This window comes from Salmo trutta, chromosome 20 (genome assembly GCF_901001165.1).
Source record: "Salmo trutta chromosome 20, fSalTru1.1, whole genome shotgun sequence".
Lineage (NCBI taxonomy): Eukaryota > Metazoa > Chordata > Actinopteri > Salmoniformes > Salmonidae > Salmo > Salmo trutta.
In genome coordinates this window covers 14,398,542-14,416,213 of record NC_042976.1, presented here as the reverse complement: position 1 = coordinate 14,416,213, position 17,672 = coordinate 14,398,542, and the positions used below count along the sequence as shown (strand labels likewise).

Genomic DNA, 17,672 nt, shown 5'->3' with positions numbered 1-17,672 from the left:
AAGAAGATGAGTGTACATTTTCCCGCTGCGTCTTGGTCTCAACCCTACGACAACCGTGACAATATCTGTATTCCCAGTCATGTCAAATACATAGATTAGGGCCGAATGAATTTATTTCAATTGACTGATTTCCTTATATGAACTGTAACTCAGTAAAATCTTTGAAATTGTTGCCCGCTATGCCCTCCGATGAACCATCAAACAGGCAAAGCGTCAATACAGGACTAAGATTGAATCATACTACACCGGAGTCGGTGACACGAGCTGCCCAGTGACACGAGCCTACCAGACGAGCTAAATTACTTCTATGCTCGTTTCGAGGCAAGTAACATTGAAACATGCATGAGAGCAGTTCAGGACTACTGTGTGATCACGCTCTCCACAGCTGATGTGAGTAAGACCTTAAACAGGTCAATATTCACAAGGCCGCAGGGCCAGATGGATTACCAGGATGTGTACTCCGAGCATGCGCTGACCAGCTGGCAAGTGTCTTCACTGACATTTTCAACCTCTCCCTGTCGGAGTCTGTAATACCAACATGTTTCAAGCAGACCACCATAGTCTCCCTGTGCCCAAGAACACTAAGGTAACCTGCGTAAATGACTATCAATACGTAGCACTCACGTCTGTAGCCATGAAGTGCTTTGAAAGGCTGGTCATGGCTCACATCAAAACCATTATCCCAGAAACACTAGATCCACTCAATTTGCATACTGCCCCAACAGATCCACAGATGATGCAATCTCTATTGCACTGCACACAGTCCTTTCACACATGGACAAAAAGAACACTTATGTGAGAATGCTATTCATTGACTACAGCTCAGAGTTTAACACCATCGTGCCCTCAAAGCTCATCACTAAGCTAAGGACCCTGGGACTAAACACCTCCCTCTGCAACTGGATCCTGGATTCCTGACGGGCCGCCCCCAGGTGGTAAGGATAGGTCACAACACATCCACCACGCTGATCCTCAACACGGGGGCCCCTCAGGGGTGTGTGCTTAGTCCCCTGCTGTACTCCCTGTTCACGCATGACTGCACAGCCAGGCACGACTCAAACTCCACCTTTAAGTTTTCTAATGACAAAACAGTGGTAGACCTGATCACCGACAAGACAGCCTATAGGGAGGATGTCAGAGATCTGACCGTGTGGTGCAAGGACAACAACCTCTCCCTCAATGTGATCAAGACAAAGGAGATGATTGTGGACTTCAGGAAAAGCAGGACTGAGCATGTGCCCCATTCTCATCGACAAGGCTGTAGTGAGGCAGTTTGAGAGCTTCAAGTTCCTTGGTGTCCACATCACCAACAAACTAACATGGTCCAAGCACACCAAGACAGTCGTGAAGAGGGCATGACAAAACCTATTCCCCCTCAGGAGACTGAAAAGATTTGGCATTGGTCCTCAGATCCTCAAAAGGTTCTACAGCTGCACCATCGAGAGCATCCTGACAGGTTGCATCACTGCCTGGTATGGCAACTGCTCTGCCTCCGACCGCAAGGCACTAGAGAGGGTAGTGCATACGGCCCAGTACATCACCGGGGCCAAGCTTCCTGCCATCCAGGACCTCTATACCAGGCGGTGTTAGAGGAAGGCCCTAAGAATTGTCAAAGACTCCAGCCACCCTAGTCATAGACTGTTCTCTCTGCTACTGCACGGCAAGTGGTACCGGAGTGCCAAGTCTAGGTCCAAGAGGCTTCTAAACAGCTTCCACCCCCAGGCTATAAGACTCCTGAACATCTAATCAAATGGCTACCCAGACTATTTGCATTGCCCCCCCACTTCACCCCTTCTACGCCGCTGCTGTTCTCTGTTATTATCTATGCATAGTCACTTTAATAACTCTACCTACATGTATATATTACCTCGACTAACCGGTGCCCCTGCACATTGACTCTGTACCGGTACCCCCTGTATATAGCCTCGCTATTGTTATTTGTTGCATTGTTGGTTAAGGGCTTGTTAGTAAGCATTTCACTGTAAGGTTGTTACCTGTTGTATTTGGCGCATGTCACAAATACAATTTGATTTGATGTGGAGTTTATATTTTTGTTCAGTGTAGTTAGCTACCACCAACCCTCCACAAACCTGTGGCTAACTCTTGTGCTGCTGCACTGACTTTCTGGTTGTTCTGCCCTATCCACCTCATTTCCTGTTGTCTCAACCTGCTCGTTCCAAACATCCAGACTCTCTGACTGAGTGACAGGGGTTTTGCTTAGTGACACAAATGACATCTATTGGTGCTTTTCAAGACAACTGAGAACTTTAAAAAAAAAAGAAATCTTACTTTTTTCTGGGTTCCCAGTTGTTTTGAACACGGCACAACCAGTGCTGTAGGGGTGGGGGACGTGAGCGGTCCACTGCGTTGTGACATCTCAACCAATAACACCAGGCACCGCGTCACTCCTGGGGCTCGCATTGCCTACTGCCTAGCGCAGTATATTGTATTGTTTATTTTTGTCATTCAAATTTGTCAATAATTATTTTTGTTATACTGCATAGTTCAAGTGATGTGGCTTATGGAAACTCATATCAGACTGAAAAAATAAATAATCATTGGTCAGGTGAAGCAACAGCTGGTGTCATTCTGGAAGTGGAGGAGAGAAGCGTTCACAGCAATGTACTCCATCTGGAAGCCTCCTGCGACTACAGAGGCATCGGACAGGAACTTTAGTGTCATCACATTCCCTGTGGGAGAGAGAAATGGGGAAAGGTGACAGGGTTATCAATAAAAACACATATCTGGAAATCAATAAACAATTGATGATTAAAAAAGGGTTATCAATGCCAGACATTTACTGTAGCTTTTTGATCTATAATAATAGCATTTAATATGGTAATAAAACAGGAATGTGTTTGTGCATACCTGTGCTTATGAGGTCATCTGGTAAATAATCTCCACAGTACCTGGAAATAATACATGTATTTACTTGATAGTAGATCAACATCGTCAGACAGTAGCCTATGTTATGACAGTATGTTGTGGGAAAAGAGTATGTAAGTATCAATACATTTAGTACAATGCAACTTTCTATCATCTTAGATAAGACTAACAACCCAGATAAACCATTACAACGTGAACTCAACAAACTAAAACTAAATGTAAAGGCACATTCAATCAAAACCTAGATCCTCACCTCCCGGCGAAGCCAGAGATGTCGTCATAACTGTCATAGATCTCTAAAAAGTCTGCTAGACACGCCGTGTCCTCCTCCACATCAAATTCCAGGAAGTGCAGGCGTATCCTCTGTCCGTAGCGCACGCGGATGTGCCAGTAGCAGATCTGCTCATCCTGGTACTCCTCTGGGTAACCGGGTGACTGGATGATCCTTTGCTGATCTGTCAGAGTACCTCCACACTCCTTTGCTGTGGACCAGGAGACAGAAGGCGGAGATAGGATGAGGAAATATACTGAAGAGATAAAAGCTAACTTTATATATTAGATGAGATAGATGAATACTTGAGCGGATTAAATAAGACTTTGTAATGGGTAATGTCCATAGATAAAAGTAAAGCGAATATTCTGCACACTAGCTGTTGCTTTAGACTCTAGAGTAATGATATTTCAGTGTATTACATTTGCTGTCATCATATGTAAATGCATTATGATAAATTAAAATATGGGAATTATGTTTTGCTTGTGTTGTTTTCTCTGATGTGACCACTGAATGAAGTTAGAAATAAAGTTAGGGGCCTCCTGAGTGGCGCAGCATTCTAAGGCACTGCATTGCAGTGCTTGAGGCGTCACTACAGACTCAGTTCCATCCCAGGCTGTGTCATAACTGTGCGTGACCGAGAGTCCCGTAGGACGGCGTATTATTTTGCCCAGTGTCGTCCGGGTTAGCGGAGGGTTTGGCCGGGGGGGGCTTTACTTGGCTCATCGCACTCTAGCAACTGCTTGTGGTGGGCTGGGCTCCTACAGGCTGAATTCAGTCGTCAGTTGAACAGTCTTTCCTCCGACACATTGGTGCAGCTGGCTTCCGGGTTAAGGAGCGCGGTTTAAAGGGTCATGTTTCATAGGACGCATGACTCGACCTTCACCTCTCCCAAGCCCGTTGGGGGTTGCAGCAATGAGACAAGATCGTAATTGGATCGCAATTAGATTTCACAAAGTTGGGGAGAAAAAGGGGGGTCAAATATAATAAAACATTTTTTTTTAAGTTAGAAAAGAGACTCCTTTGTCTTCTGAATGAACACAATTCCTTCCACATGTGCAGTTGGGTGAAAATTAAATCAAAAGCTCCCCTAGATCCCCAGGATTTGTAGAGGGAAAATGTACGTAATTAAGAGTTGTTTTAATGCAATTCAACCGTAATTTATCAAATGTGAACCATACATCCTCAACGTCACAGGCAATTAGGGAGAACATTTGTGCCGGTTTCTCAAATGACACCCTATTCCCTATTCCCATAACAGCCTTCCCTGTACCTCAGTTGGTAGAGCATGGTGTTTGCAACACCAGGGTCGTGGGTTCAATTCCCACGGGGGGCCAGCACAGAAAAAAAAAATGTATGATATGTATGAAATTGTATGAAATGTATGTATTCACCACTGTAAGTCGCTCTGGATAAGAGCGTCTGCTAAATGACTTAAATGTAAATGTAATGGTATGGAGGAACAGCGGGTTATGGACTCCTGGACTTGGGAGATGATCCTGGATGGGGCAGGACCCTGGACAACGCCTGGGGAGTATCGCCGTCCGCAGTGGGAGATCGAGGCAGCCAAAGCGGAACGGCGAGAGCCTGAGAGGCAGCCCCAGAATTCTTTTTTTGGGGGGGCACACGGGGAGTTGGGGTAAGTCAGGCAATAGACCTGAGCCAACTCCTCGTGCTTATTATGGGGAGCGTTTGGCGTGGAGAGCACCGTGCTATGCGGAAGTGCGCACGGTCTCGCCCATCCGCACGCACAGTCCGGTGCGGTCGATACCAGCCCCCCGCAAGTGCCGTGCTAGAGTGGGCATCCAGCCAGGAAGGAGTATGCCTGCTCAGCACATCTGGCCACCAGTGAGTCTCCTAGGCCCAGGCTACCCTGCGCCTGCTCTACGCACGGCAGCCATCAGTCCTCAGCACAGCCCAGTTCGCCCTGTGCCAGCACTCCGCCTGTGCCGGGCTACAGTAACAACTCAGCCAGGACGGGTTGTGCAGGCCGTGCGCTCCAGACCTCCAGTGTGTCTTCAAGACCCGGTCTATCCTGTGCCTGCTCCCAGAGCCAGGCCTCCTGCATGTCTCCCCAGCCTGGTGAGTCCTGTGCCTGCGCCCAGAGCCAGGCCTCCTGCATGTCTCCCCAGCCTGGTGAGTCCTGTGCCTGCGCCCAGAGCCAGGCCTCCTGCATGTCTCCCCAGCCTGGTGAGTCCTGTGCCTGCGCCCAGAGCCAAGCCTCCTACATGTCTCCCCAGCCTGGTGAGTCCTGTGCCTGCGCCCAGAGCCAGGCCTACTGAAAGACCCGCCTGTCCGGCGCTGCCAGAGTTGCCCGCCGGTCCGGAGCTCCCGGCGAGGGTCCCCAATCCGGGGTCGGCGGCGAGGGACCCCACTCTAGAGGCACCACCAAAGTGGGGTGAGCCAGTGGTGGAGCGGGGTCTGCGTCCCTCTCCTGAGCCACCTCCGTAGGGGGGAGGATTGGGAAGGGGGGGGTGTAGCACAAGAACCGTCGTTGACGGTGGCCTCCCTCCCTTCAGGTTTGGGGTTGTTTTGTGTTTTTTTTTGTTTGAGGTGCATTTCGGTGGGGGGGGGGGGTCATTTTGTTATGATAGTTTGGTCAGGGCGTGGCAGGGGGTGTTTGTTTTGGGGTTTTTGGGTTGATCTGTTATTCTATTTCTATGTTTAAATATCTAGTTTTTCTGTTTCTATGTTGGAATTGTTTGGGGTTGGACTCTAATTGGAGGCAGCTGAATCTCATTGCCTCTGATTAGAGACCATATGTATGTAGGAGTTTTCTCATTGTGTTTTGTGGGGTGGTTTATTTCTGATTAGTAATTATTACCCGACAGAACTGTTTGGCTGTCGGTTTCTGTTTCTTTGTTTCAGTGTTCAGATCAAATAAATTCATGATGAGCACTACCCACGCTGCGCCTTGGTCTACTCCCTTCGACGGCCATTACACCAACAGTGCAGTTGTATCTAACAATTCACAACAATACACAAATCTAAAAGTTTCCTCTAGGAACCCTCTTTGCTTAGCTCTATTCTATTTATTTTTATCCCCCCAAAAACTCCCTAGTCCTTACCAAAGACAAGCATACCCATTACATGATGCAGCAACCACCATGCTTGTAAATATGAAGAGTGGTACTCAGTGATGTGTTGTGTTGGATTTGCCTCAAACATAATGCTTTGTATTCAGGACATAAAGTGAATTTCTTTGCCACATTTGTTACAGTTTTACTTTAGAATGCATGTCTTGAATATTTGTATTCTGTACAGGTTGTCATTTAGGTTAGTATTGTGGAGTAACTACAATGTTGTTGATCCATCCTCAGTTTTCTCCTATTTTTTTATTTTTATTTAACTAGGCAAGTCAGTTAAGAACAAATTCTTATTTACAATGATGGCCTACACAGGCAAAACCTGGACAACGCGGGGCTGATTGTGCTCCCAGTCATGGCCGGTTGTGATACAGCCTGGATTCGAACCAGAATGTCTATAGTGACGCCTCTAGCACTGAGATGCAGTGCCTTAGACGAAACTCACAGCCATTAAACTCAGTAACTGTTTTAAAGTCACCATTGGCCTTCAGCAACTGAGTTAGGAAGGATGCCTGTATCTTCGTTGTGACTGGGTGTATTGATACACCATCCAAAGTGTAATTAATAACTTCACCATGCTCAAAGGAATATTCAATGTCCACTTTTTTTTTTACCCATCAATAGGTGCCTTTCTTTGCGAGACATTTGAAAACCTCCCCGGTCTTTCTGGTTGAATCTGTGTTTGAAATTCACTGCTTGACTGAGGGACCTTACCGATAGTTGCATGTGTGGGGTACAGAGATGAAGTAGTCATTCAAAAATCATGTTAAACACTATTATTGAACACAGAGTGAGTCCATGCAACTTATTATATGACTTGTTAAGCAAATTTTTACTCCTGAAAATGTGAATACTTTCTGAAGGCACTGTATGTACCTATAATTTCCATTCTCAGAGCGTTAATAAAACCACCCGGGAACCCTATCGCTCATAGGCCAGACTATCGCCAGTATCCCGCCCTACTCATGATGGGGTGAGTCCTTATCCAGAAACCGCGACAACCACAACCCCCCTGGACCCTGTCAATGGCCCTTTGGAGGAGTCCTCACCCAGATTCAGGGACCACAACCCCCTGCCCACGTACAGTCAATAGCTCTCCTGGTAGATAAGGCGACATGTCATGGACCAGAAGCAACTTTCCAACTCTGACCGTGTGTGCCCTAGCCTCGCCCATTAGAAACCACACCACACACTTAGCTCATATGGTGGACCATCATGGTCCATTAAACCAACACACAGGGATTGCCTAAACCTCCCATTTGTCATGTTTTTACTACTCACAGTTGGGGTTGTAGCAGTAGACGTCCCATCTCTCACTCTTGTTCAACCTGTACCCATAGTTGATGACGCCAACCCTGCCAAAACCACAGTTGGCACCGGCTTTGACGATAGGGTAGCCCACACGTCCTTTGTCATACCATCCAGCCGCACACACATGTAAACCTAAGACAGAAGGGCAAAAAGTTAGCCTGGTATCCAATCTGAAAGTTTCACGTTGTTTCCAGGCTAAGAAAGAGTGTCACTGATAAAACCATAAGAGAGCTTGGTTTATAGCGCTAGCATCCATCCCCGTCTTAGTGCCACAGATAAACAATCTAACAGAACATCTCAAGGGAATATTATCACCAGCCATTCGGCTTGGTCATATCCTTAAAACAAAACCAAGTCTTTGGAAATGCTATTGTCCCTGTCAAAAATGTGTTTTCCAGTGACTTTGCATCTGCAATTACAAGCAGACCATTGATGTGGGGGATGCGGATGGGGATGGTTGGTGGACGGTGGAGGTAAAGCATAATGAACTCCAATGTTTCTTAAAAGCCTCCAGTCACAATCAGCGGACCACAGTCAGTCAGGAAAGGCGAGAGAGATACACTCAGGGCTCCTAGGCTGATTGGCCATAGGGCAGCTCAGCTCTAACCACACACAGACGAGTAGTGGTTTCCAAATGCCAGATCCTGAGTTCCAGGGCCTGATCGGGCTTCAATCTGTCTGCCATCCATGGGAACAGCATCGTTACCCAGCTAGGCAAGTATTATCGTTCTTACAATACTTGAGAGGCCTCTGATCACAGCCGGACCAATTCCCTCCCCACCCCTTGGTCCTAACCCTTCGTAGTTTGTAGAGCTATAAAGTGCAGGGAATATGGTGGAAGGGCCATGCCCTTACACTGCTTATTTACCCTTCAGATCTGCAAACATCAAAGGGCCCAAGGGGAAGGGATAGGGAGCGAATTGGGACCGGCTGCAGTCCCACAGAGCAACGGGCTGAAGGAGCTGTAGTTGCAAGATGTCTTTGATTGATTTCATGGGAGAAAGGCAAGATAAACACACCTCTTCCTGCCATTGTTTGACCAGTGATACTAGTGACCACATGTTTGGCTATATAAACTGGTTACATGTGTTCTTAGACAAACTGTGAGGCATCGTTAATCAACAGTCGTAATGGCATTTTGTAAACTCAGGGCTCAGGGGCCACTCATGAACTACCCGTGCTTATGTTGAAAGTCATTGACATTGATAGAATCTAATTGGCAACATTGTGCTGCTTGTGAGTTATGTTCCTCCAGACTCTTTTTCTGGTAAATTCAGAGAGAGAAAGAGAGAGAGACAAAGAGAGAAACAGACAGAGAGAGAGACAGAGAGAAAGACAGAGAGAGAGAGACAGAGAGAGAGAGACAGAGAAAGAGAGACAGAGAAAGAGAGACAGAGAGAGAGAGAGAGAGAGAGAGACAGAGAGAGAGACAGAGAGAGAGAGAAAGAGAGACAGAGAGAGAGAGATAGAGAGACAGACAGAGAGACAGAGAGAGAGAGACAGAGAGAGAGACAGAGAGAGAGAGAGAGAGAGAGAAAGAGAGACAGAAAGAGAGAGAGAGAGAGAGACAGACAGACAGAGAAAGAGAGAGAGAAAGAGAGAGAGAGAGAGAGAGACAGACAGACAGACAGCGAGAGAGAGACAGAGAGACAGACAGAGAGAGAAAGAGACAGAGAGAGACAGAGAGAGAGACAGACAGAGAGAGACAGAGAGAGACAGAGAGAGACACAGAGAGAGACAGAGAGAGACAGAGAGAGACAGAGAGAGAGACAGAGAGAGAGACAGAGAGAGAAAGAGCACCACCACCTCCAGTTTGGAGGGGATGGGGGATAGGGGAGTTATTGCATTGCAAACCTATCTGACGAGCCGCCTCCAGTTGATCGTAAGTGGCCAGTGTCCCTCCTTCGTATTTGCACACGGCCTTGGCTTCCTTATAAGTCAGCTGGTATCTCCCTTTACGCGATTCCCTGTGGTAGACTCCGGCGGCTTGCTCTGTCCAGGAAAAAACAACAACTCAAATCAAATTTTATTGGTTGTGGACACATAGTTTGCAGATGTTATCGCAGGTGCATCGACATGCTTATGTTTGCTCCAAGAGTGCAGTAATACCTAACAATACAAAACAAGCACAAATAAAAATAAAACAATTAAGGAACTAAGAAATATCAGAATGAGCAATGTCAGAGTCTGGAATTTAAATATACTGTATATGTTAAGACAGTATATGAATATAAAATGTGTGTACAGCAGTAATAATATACTGCTCAAAAAAATAAAGGGAACACTTAAACAACACAATGTAACTCCAAGTCAATCACACTTCTGTGAAATCAAACTGTCCACTTAGGAAGCAACACTGATTGACAATAAATGTCACATGCTGTTGTGCAAATGGAATAGACAACAGGTGGAAATTATAGGCAATTAGCAAGACACCCAATAAAGGAGTGGTTCTGCAGGTGGAGACCACAGACCACTTCTCAGTTCCTATGCTTCCTGGCTGATGTTTTGGTCACTTTGAATGCTGCCGGTGCTTTCACTCTAGTGGTAGCATGAGACGGAGTCTACAACCCACACAAGTAGCTCAGGTAGTGCAGCTCATCCAGGATGGCACATCAATGCGAGCTGTGGCAAGAAGGTTTGCTGTGTCTGTCAGTGTAGTGTAGCGCTACCAGGAGACAAGCCAGTACATCAGGAGATGTGGAGGAGGCCGTAGGAGGGCAACAACCCAGCAGCAGGACCGCTACCTCCGCCTTTGTGCAAGGAGAAGCAGGAGGAGCACTGCCAGAGCCCTGCAAAATGACCTCCGGCAGGCCACAAATGTGCATGTGTCTGCTCAAACGGTCAGAAACAGACTCCATGAGGGTGGTATGAGGGCCCGACGTCCACAGGTGGGGGTTGTGCTTACAGCCCAACACCGTGCAGGACGTTTGGCATTTGCCAGAGAACACCAAGATTGGCAAATTCGCCACTGGCGCCCTGTGCTCTTCACAGATGAAAGCAGGTTCACACTGAGCACATGTGACAGACGTGACAGAGTCTGGAGACGCCGTGGAGAACGTTCTGCTGCCTGCAACATCCTCCAGCATGACCGGTTTGGCGGTGGGTCAGTCATGGTGTGGGGTGGCATTTCTTTGGGGGGGCCGCACAGCCCTCTATGTGCTCGCCAGAGGTAGCCTGACTGCCATTAGGTACCGAGATGAGATCCTCAGACCCCTTGTGAGACCATATGCTGGTGTGGTTGACCCTGGGTTCCTCCTAATGCAAGACAATGCTAGACCTCATGTGGCTGGAGTGTGTCAGCAGTTCCTGCAAGAGGAAGGCATTGATGCTATGGACTGGCCCGCCCGTTCCCCAGACCTGAATCCAATTGAGCACATCTGGGACATCATGTCTCGCTCCATCCACCAACACCACGTTGCACCACAGACTGTCCAGGAGTTGGCGGATGCTTTAGTCCAGGTCTGGGAGGAGATGCCTCAGGAGACCATCCGCCACCTCATCAGGAGCATGCCCAGGCGTTGTAGGGAGGTCATACAGGCACGTGGAGGCCACACACACTACTGAGCCTCATTTTGACTTGTTTTAAGGACATTACATCAAAGTTGGATCAGCCTGTAGTGTGGTTTTCCACTTTAATTTTGAGTGTGACTCCAAATCCAGACCTCCATGGGTTGATAAATTAGATTTCCATTGATTATTTTTGTGTGATTTTGTTGTCAGCACATTCAACTATGTAAAGAAAAAAGTATTTAATAACATTATTTCATTCAGATCTAGGATGTGTTATTTTAGTGTTCCCTTTATTTTTTTGAGCAGTGTATATAGAATGAGCCTCGACTAGAATACAGTATATACATATGAAGTGGGTAAAACAGCATGTAAATATTATTAAAGTGACCAATGTTCAACGACTATGTACATAGAGCTGTAGTCTCTAGGTGCAGGGTAGAGTACCAGGTGGTAGATGGCTAGTCACAGTGACTAGGTTCAGGGCAGGGTACTGGCCGACGATGGCTAGTGGTGACTACTTAACAGTCTGATGGCCTGGAGATAGAAGCTGTTTTTCCAGTCTCTCGGTCCCAGCTTTGATGCACCTGTACTGTCTCTGCCTTGTAGATGGTCGCGGGGTGAACAGTCTGTGGCTTGGGTGGCTGAGGTCCTTGATGATATTCTTGGCCTTCCTGTAACACTGGGTGCTGTAGATGTCCTGGAGGGCAAGCGGTGTGCCCCTGTTGATGCATTGGGCTGACTGCACCACCCTCTGGAGAGCCCTGCGGTTGCAGATGGTGCAATTGCCATACCAGGTGGTGATACAGCCTGACAGGATGCTCTCAATAGCGCATTTGTAGAAGTTTGTGAGGGTCTTAGGGAACAAGTGGAATTTCTTCAGCCTCCTGCGCCTTCTTCACCACACTGTCTGTGTGGGTGGGACATTTCTTGTTGTCAGTGATGTGCACGCCGAGAAACTTGAAGATTTTCACCCTCTCCACTCCCCGTCAATGTGGATGGGAGTGTGCTCTCTCTGCTGTCTTCTGAAGTCCACAATCAGCTCCTTCGTTTTGTTGACGTTAAGGGAGAGGTTATTATCCTGGCACCGCTCCGCCAGAATCCTTACCTCCTCCCTGTAGGCTGCCTCGTTGTTGTTAGTAATCAGGCCTACTATTGTTGTATCATCTGCAAACTTGATGATTGAGTTGGAGATGTGTGTGACTACACAGTCATGGGTGAACAGGGAGTACAGCAGGGGGCTGAGCACCCACCCTTGAGGGGCCCCGTGTTGAGGATCAGCGTAGCGGAGGTGTTATTGCCTAACTTCACCACCTGGGTTGGCCCGTCAGGAAGTCCAGGACCCAGTTGCACAGGGCAGGGTTCAGACCCAGGACCCCAAGCTTAGCGATGAGCTTGGAGGGCACTATGGAGTTAAAGACTGAGCTGTAGTTGATGAACAGCATCTTTACATAGGTATTCCTCTTGTCCAGACACGATAGGGAAGTGTGCAGTGCAATGGCGATCTGTAGGGGCAATATGGGTGTCGGGTAAGGTGTATCACTAGCCTCTCAAAGCACTTCATGATGACAGAAGTGAGTACTACGGGGAGGTAGTAATTTTATTGGATGACTGTCCTTCATATTCCATTCAGCCAGCTCAACGTAACATTGATAGATTTAGGCTACTACATGATACTAAAATGTTCCCTATACTCATCATGAGGTTGCTACAACCTAGCCTATGAATGAAAGTTTACAATGTCGCACACTCTTGCCTGCATCTAGCTGATCTAGGGTGTAAGCATTAGTCTAACAGTTGCAAACGAGAGTTTCTATTGGACAAATTCAGGTATGTATATCCCTGTTTCATTGCGTTTAAGAAACGTTTTTCAACAGAACCTTCATATCATAACCACTAACCGCTACACACAGCCTACATTGTTGTCGCCATATTAACTAGCTAATGTCATAGTCAACATAGATACTAGAACTAATGCTACACCCCCAATAATATCTGCTAAATATGTGTATGTGACCAATAAAATTTGATTTGATTTGATAGTAAACCCACTAAAATCATGCAGTACAGTGTAAGGTCAGCAAGCAGTTTGGCAGTTACACCGGCGGGTCCCGGTGTCAATAGATTAATGAAACAAAAGCTTATCTTGACTTGGAAGAGTTCCAGTGTTGGACAGTCATAGCGAGCTAGATAACATAGTATCTCTGTCTGTTTGAGCTGGTTGTTTGAGTAGGCCAAACTAGCTAGCTGCAATCACTAGCTAAGTGAAAGTGAAAAAAACAATACAGTAAATTATTGATATCTCTCCCTCTCTTGCTTCTCCTTAATTTTGAAAGAATTAATTTGTTCAAAGCTGTTCAACTATTGTTCTCTCTCTCTCTCTCTCTCTCTCGTCAACTACTCACCACATTTTATGCATGGCATTGCTAACTAGCTGTAGCTTATGCTTTCAGTACTAGATTCATTCTCTGATCCTTTGATTGGACAACATGTCAGTTCATGATGCAAGAGCTCTGATCGGTTGGAAGACGTTCTACAGAAGTTGTCATAATTACTGTGTAAGTCTATGGAAGGGGTGAGAACCATGAACCTCCTAGGTTTTGTATTGAAATCAATGTACCTAGAGGAGGACAGAAACTAGCTGTCCTCCAGCTTCACCATGGTGCTACCCTACAGAGTGCTATTGAGGCTACTGTAGATCTTCATTGTGTTTTAATCAATTATTTGACTACATGTGAATACATTTAGTATATCTAAAAAGGATAACTTCATGTTAATGTTTCACTATTTTTATTTGTATGAAATTCACAGAGGAGGATGGTCCTCCCCTCCTCTGAGGAGCCTCCACTCCTGTAAACACTCCAGCCAACTGGTCTGCCGTCTGGGCCGGCAGCCATGTGAGGGTTAACACGCTAAAATGGCCACTGAGAACGAGAGCTCACAGTCCTCGTGAGCGGCGGTGGCCTGAGTCGGCAGCACTGTGTTTTCCTCGAAATGGGCGAAGAAGGTGTTTTTCTTGTCAGTCAACGCTGCCATCACCATCAAAGCACTACAGTGAGACACATATGCTACCACTGCCTGTGTAGTCTCCCACTGCGACAACAATACGTATCCAGGCAACAGGAAACAAGCAGAAAAGATTCTGTTTTACAAGATTGAAGGCATCTTTCTCAGGGAGCTAACGCAAGCAAAGTGGCTTCAGACTAAGAAGTCCAAAGCGGAAGAAAAGAAACATGAAACACACCCGGTGGATAGGCCAAACTCTTTCAACTCTAACATGTTGTGGCTGGATAGAAACCCTTAGGACAGAAGCTTAGTGTTTGTAATCTCCCTGTTGGAAGTGGCCATTCCCTATGGGGAGTCCTCCTTTGAGGCTGTTTTGATATCACGCATGCATGACCTTGTAGGACTTGGAGTGCACTCCAAATTAGCTACGAACTAATGTTTTCACCTACTAGTCAAACTGTCACTCCAAGGTGCCTTGTGAGGTGGTGCCTTGTTCTCATTATGAGCCCAGAGTGTGGTGTATCTCACTATTAGCAGAACCAAATGATATAGGAGGTTTGGGTCACATGACATATTACTGTAAACATGCAGTTAAGTTTGTGTGTTCCAGATGGGTGTAGGTCTGGTGGGCAAGTCGAGCTCATTAACACTTCTCTGAAGAAGCCTTTACGACATATTCCATTAAAATGGGTTGGGGCACTATAACATTATTAGAAAATAAACACATTGGTCTATAAACTGAGGGTTTCAAGGGGAGATGTTATAGCAGTCTCTGTGTTACACAACAAATGTGCAGTCTTCAAACTGATATAACACTCTGTCCTTGTTCTTTCATTGCTACAGTGGTGTAAAGTACTTCAGTAAAAATACTTTAAAGTACTACTTAAGTAGTTTTTTTAGGTATCTGTACTTTACTATTTATATTTTTGACTACTTTTACTTCACTTACATTCCTAAAGAAAATAATGTACTTTTTACTCCATACACTTTCCCTGACACCCAAAAGTACTCGTTACATTTGCAATGCTTAGCAGGACAAGAAAGTGGTCCAATTCACTCACTTATCAAGAGAACATCCCTGGTCATCCCCACTGCCACTGATCTGGAGGACTCACTAAACACAAATGCTTTGTTTGTAAATGATGTCTCAGTGTTGTAGTGTGCCTCTAGCTATCTGTAAATGATGTCTCAGTGTTGTAGTGTGCCTCTAGCTATCTGTAAATGATGTCTCAGTGTTGTAGTGTGCCTCTAGCTATCTGTAAATGATGTCTCAGTGTTGTAGTGTGCCTCTAGCTATCTGTAAATGATGTCTCAGTGTTGTAGTGGGCCTCTAGCTATCTGTAAATGATGTCTCAGTGTTGTAGTGTGCCTCTAGCTATCTGTAAATGATGTCTCAGTGTTGTAGTGTGCCTCTAGCTATCTGTAAATGATGTCTCAGTGTTGTAGTGTGCCTCTAGCTATCTGTAAATGATGTCTCAGTGTTGGAGTGTGCCTCTAGCTATCTGTAAATGATGTCTCAGTGTTGTAGTGTGCCTCTAGCTATCTGTAAATGATGTCTCAGTGTTGTAGTGTGCCTCTAGCTATCTGTAAATGATGTCTCAGTGTTGTAGTGTGCCTCTAGCTATCTGTAAATGATGTCTCAGTGTTGTAGTGGGCCTCTAGCTATCTGTAAATGATGTCTGAGTGTTGTAGTGGGCCTCTAGCTATCTGTAAATGATGTCTCAGTGTTGGAGTGTGCCTCTAGCTATCTGTAAATGATGTCTCAGTGTTGTAGTGTGCCACTAGCTATCTGTAAATGATGTCTCAGTGTTGTAGTGTGCCACTAGCTATCTGTAAATGATGTCTCTGTGTTGTAGTGTGCCTCTAGCTATCTGTAAATTATGTCTGAGTGTTGTAGTGTGCCCCTGTCTAACTATAAATAAAGAAATTATTTAAAAAATAACATTGTGCCATCTGATTTTCTTATTATAAGTAATTTGAAATGATTCATACTTTTACTTTTGATACTTAAGTATATTTTTGCAATTAGATTGATTTTTGAAACTTAAGTATATTTAAAACCAAATACTTTTAGACTTTTACTCAAGTAGTATTTTTCTGGTTTACTTTTACTTGAGTCATTTTCTACATAGGTATATTTACTTTTACTCAAGTATGACATTTTGGTACGTTTTCCACCACTGCAATGCTATGCCCTAAACTGAACACTGAAATAATGTTCTGAAGTTTGCACAGCTTTTGTTCATGTGTGTTTCTTGTCCCTCAGACAAAATGTTCAGTCATAAATATGTCAGTCTCCAACTCTACCCCTTCCTTACCTGAACACACATCATAGTGCTATGTGCCATTTAATAATGTTACATAACTGTAAAGATTATGTAGGCAAAGTGTTATCAGGGAAAATGCTAAATGTTTACAACCTTATCAATAGCCTATGTTGTGCAAGATTGTGAGAGTATGTTGAAGATAAAGCGCTGTTAGAAAAGTGAACATAAAGTAATACTTTTCTGACATATGGGAACGATAATTAGCCTAAATTAGGATTGAAAAAAAATCAGTTTTGGACACATCAAAGGGAAACCGGCGCCTCTAATAGGTCTTCGTCCAAGCGACCCACCTTTTTGAAAGATCCAATGTGGCATAGTGGTGCTAAATATTACAACTGAACATTCCACAACCATCTTGTAAAATACAAACACAGAAAACTTTCAGGAGAACGTCCTACAGAATGCCAATGTTTGCAATTGTTGGCATGCATAAAAGTTACTTCCGAAATGAATACTTGTTGAAAAGCAGCCGAATGATTTAAGGCTCCCAAAGTAACAAAGAAAGCGTGACTTACCCAGCCATATGGAGTTATGAAATACTCCATTTCTGAAGCCCCAGGTTTGCGCTTCTTTCAAGAAGAACCCAATGGCCCAGATGACAGCGAAGACTCGCATCCTCCTCTTGTACAGATCAGAGCTGTGCGCTGAATTTGATGTCCTCTGGCCAGCTGCTACCGTTGGCGCTGTGCTCGCTGCTCATCTGACAACTGGCATTTTAAAATGTTTGAGACAATTTATGCTTGATCCGAAATGTGGTCAGAGGTGCCGTGTGGATGGTGTGACGCAATTGCGGAACCTCTGGAGGCATGCAGAAGCCAAATTGACTCGAGTGCACCTCTCAAATTTTAACCCAGCTGTGTTGCAACATCACCTCCTGGAAGCTGAAAATGTCCGTTATTCCATTGCCTGCATACTCACCAGATATGTCACTCTTTGGGCATATCTCAAATCAATTCAAATTATATTTGTCACATGCATTGAATACAACAGGTGTAGACCTTACCATGAAATGCTTACTTATTAGCCCTTAACCAACAATGCAGTTCAAGAAATAGAATTAAGAAAATATTTCCTAAATAAACTAAAGTAAACAATAAAATAAAAAGTAACTCAATAAAATAACAATAAAGCAGCAGAGGTAACTCCCTTTCCCGTGGTGGTCCTCATGAGAGCCAGTTTCATCATAGTGCTTGATGGTTTTTGCAACTGCACTTGAAGAATCTTTCAAAGTTCTTGACATTTTCCAGATTGACTGACCTTCATGTCTTAAAGTTG

The 17,672-nt window shown here is 45.3% G+C and overlaps 2 protein-coding genes across 2 annotated transcripts in view; both read right to left on the bottom strand.

The window, feature by feature from the left end:
* The window catches only part of LOC115155597 (telomere-associated protein RIF1), a 45,330-nt gene extending 42,964 nt beyond the window's left edge, over positions 1-2,366 (bottom strand). The window contains exon 1 of the mRNA XM_029702363.1: positions 2,290-2,366. The gene's annotated coding sequence lies outside the window, so the exon portion shown is untranslated. The remainder of the gene's footprint in view (positions 1-2,289) is intronic.
* Positions 2,367-2,415: 49 nt separating this feature from the next.
* On the bottom strand, positions 2,416-17,289 carry LOC115155598 (tumor necrosis factor-inducible gene 6 protein). The gene is made up of 6 exons (XM_029702366.1): positions 16,913-17,289; positions 9,409-9,546; positions 7,525-7,686; positions 3,140-3,368; positions 2,869-2,909; positions 2,416-2,690 (listed from the first exon to the last, which is right to left on the bottom strand). Exons 1-6 carry the CDS (start codon positions 17,010-17,012, stop codon positions 2,563-2,565), a joined length of 798 nt encoding a protein of 265 aa, XP_029558226.1. The 5' UTR covers positions 17,013-17,289; the 3' UTR covers positions 2,416-2,562.
* Between the last annotated feature and the right edge of the window lie 383 nt (positions 17,290-17,672).

Coding starts and splice junctions, on each gene's coding strand:
- LOC115155598 (XM_029702366.1), bottom strand. CDS start 17,012: ATGCGAGTCTTCGCTGTCATCTGGGCCATTGGGTTCTTCTTGAAAGAA. Junction 9,547..16,912: donor TCATAACTCCATATGGCTGG/GTAAGTCACGCT, acceptor TTTCCTGGACAG/AGCAAGCCGCCGGAGTCTAC. Junction 7,687..9,408: donor GGAGGCGGCTCGTCAGATAG/GTTTGCAATGCA, acceptor CTTCTGTCTTAG/GTTTACATGTGTGTGCGGCT.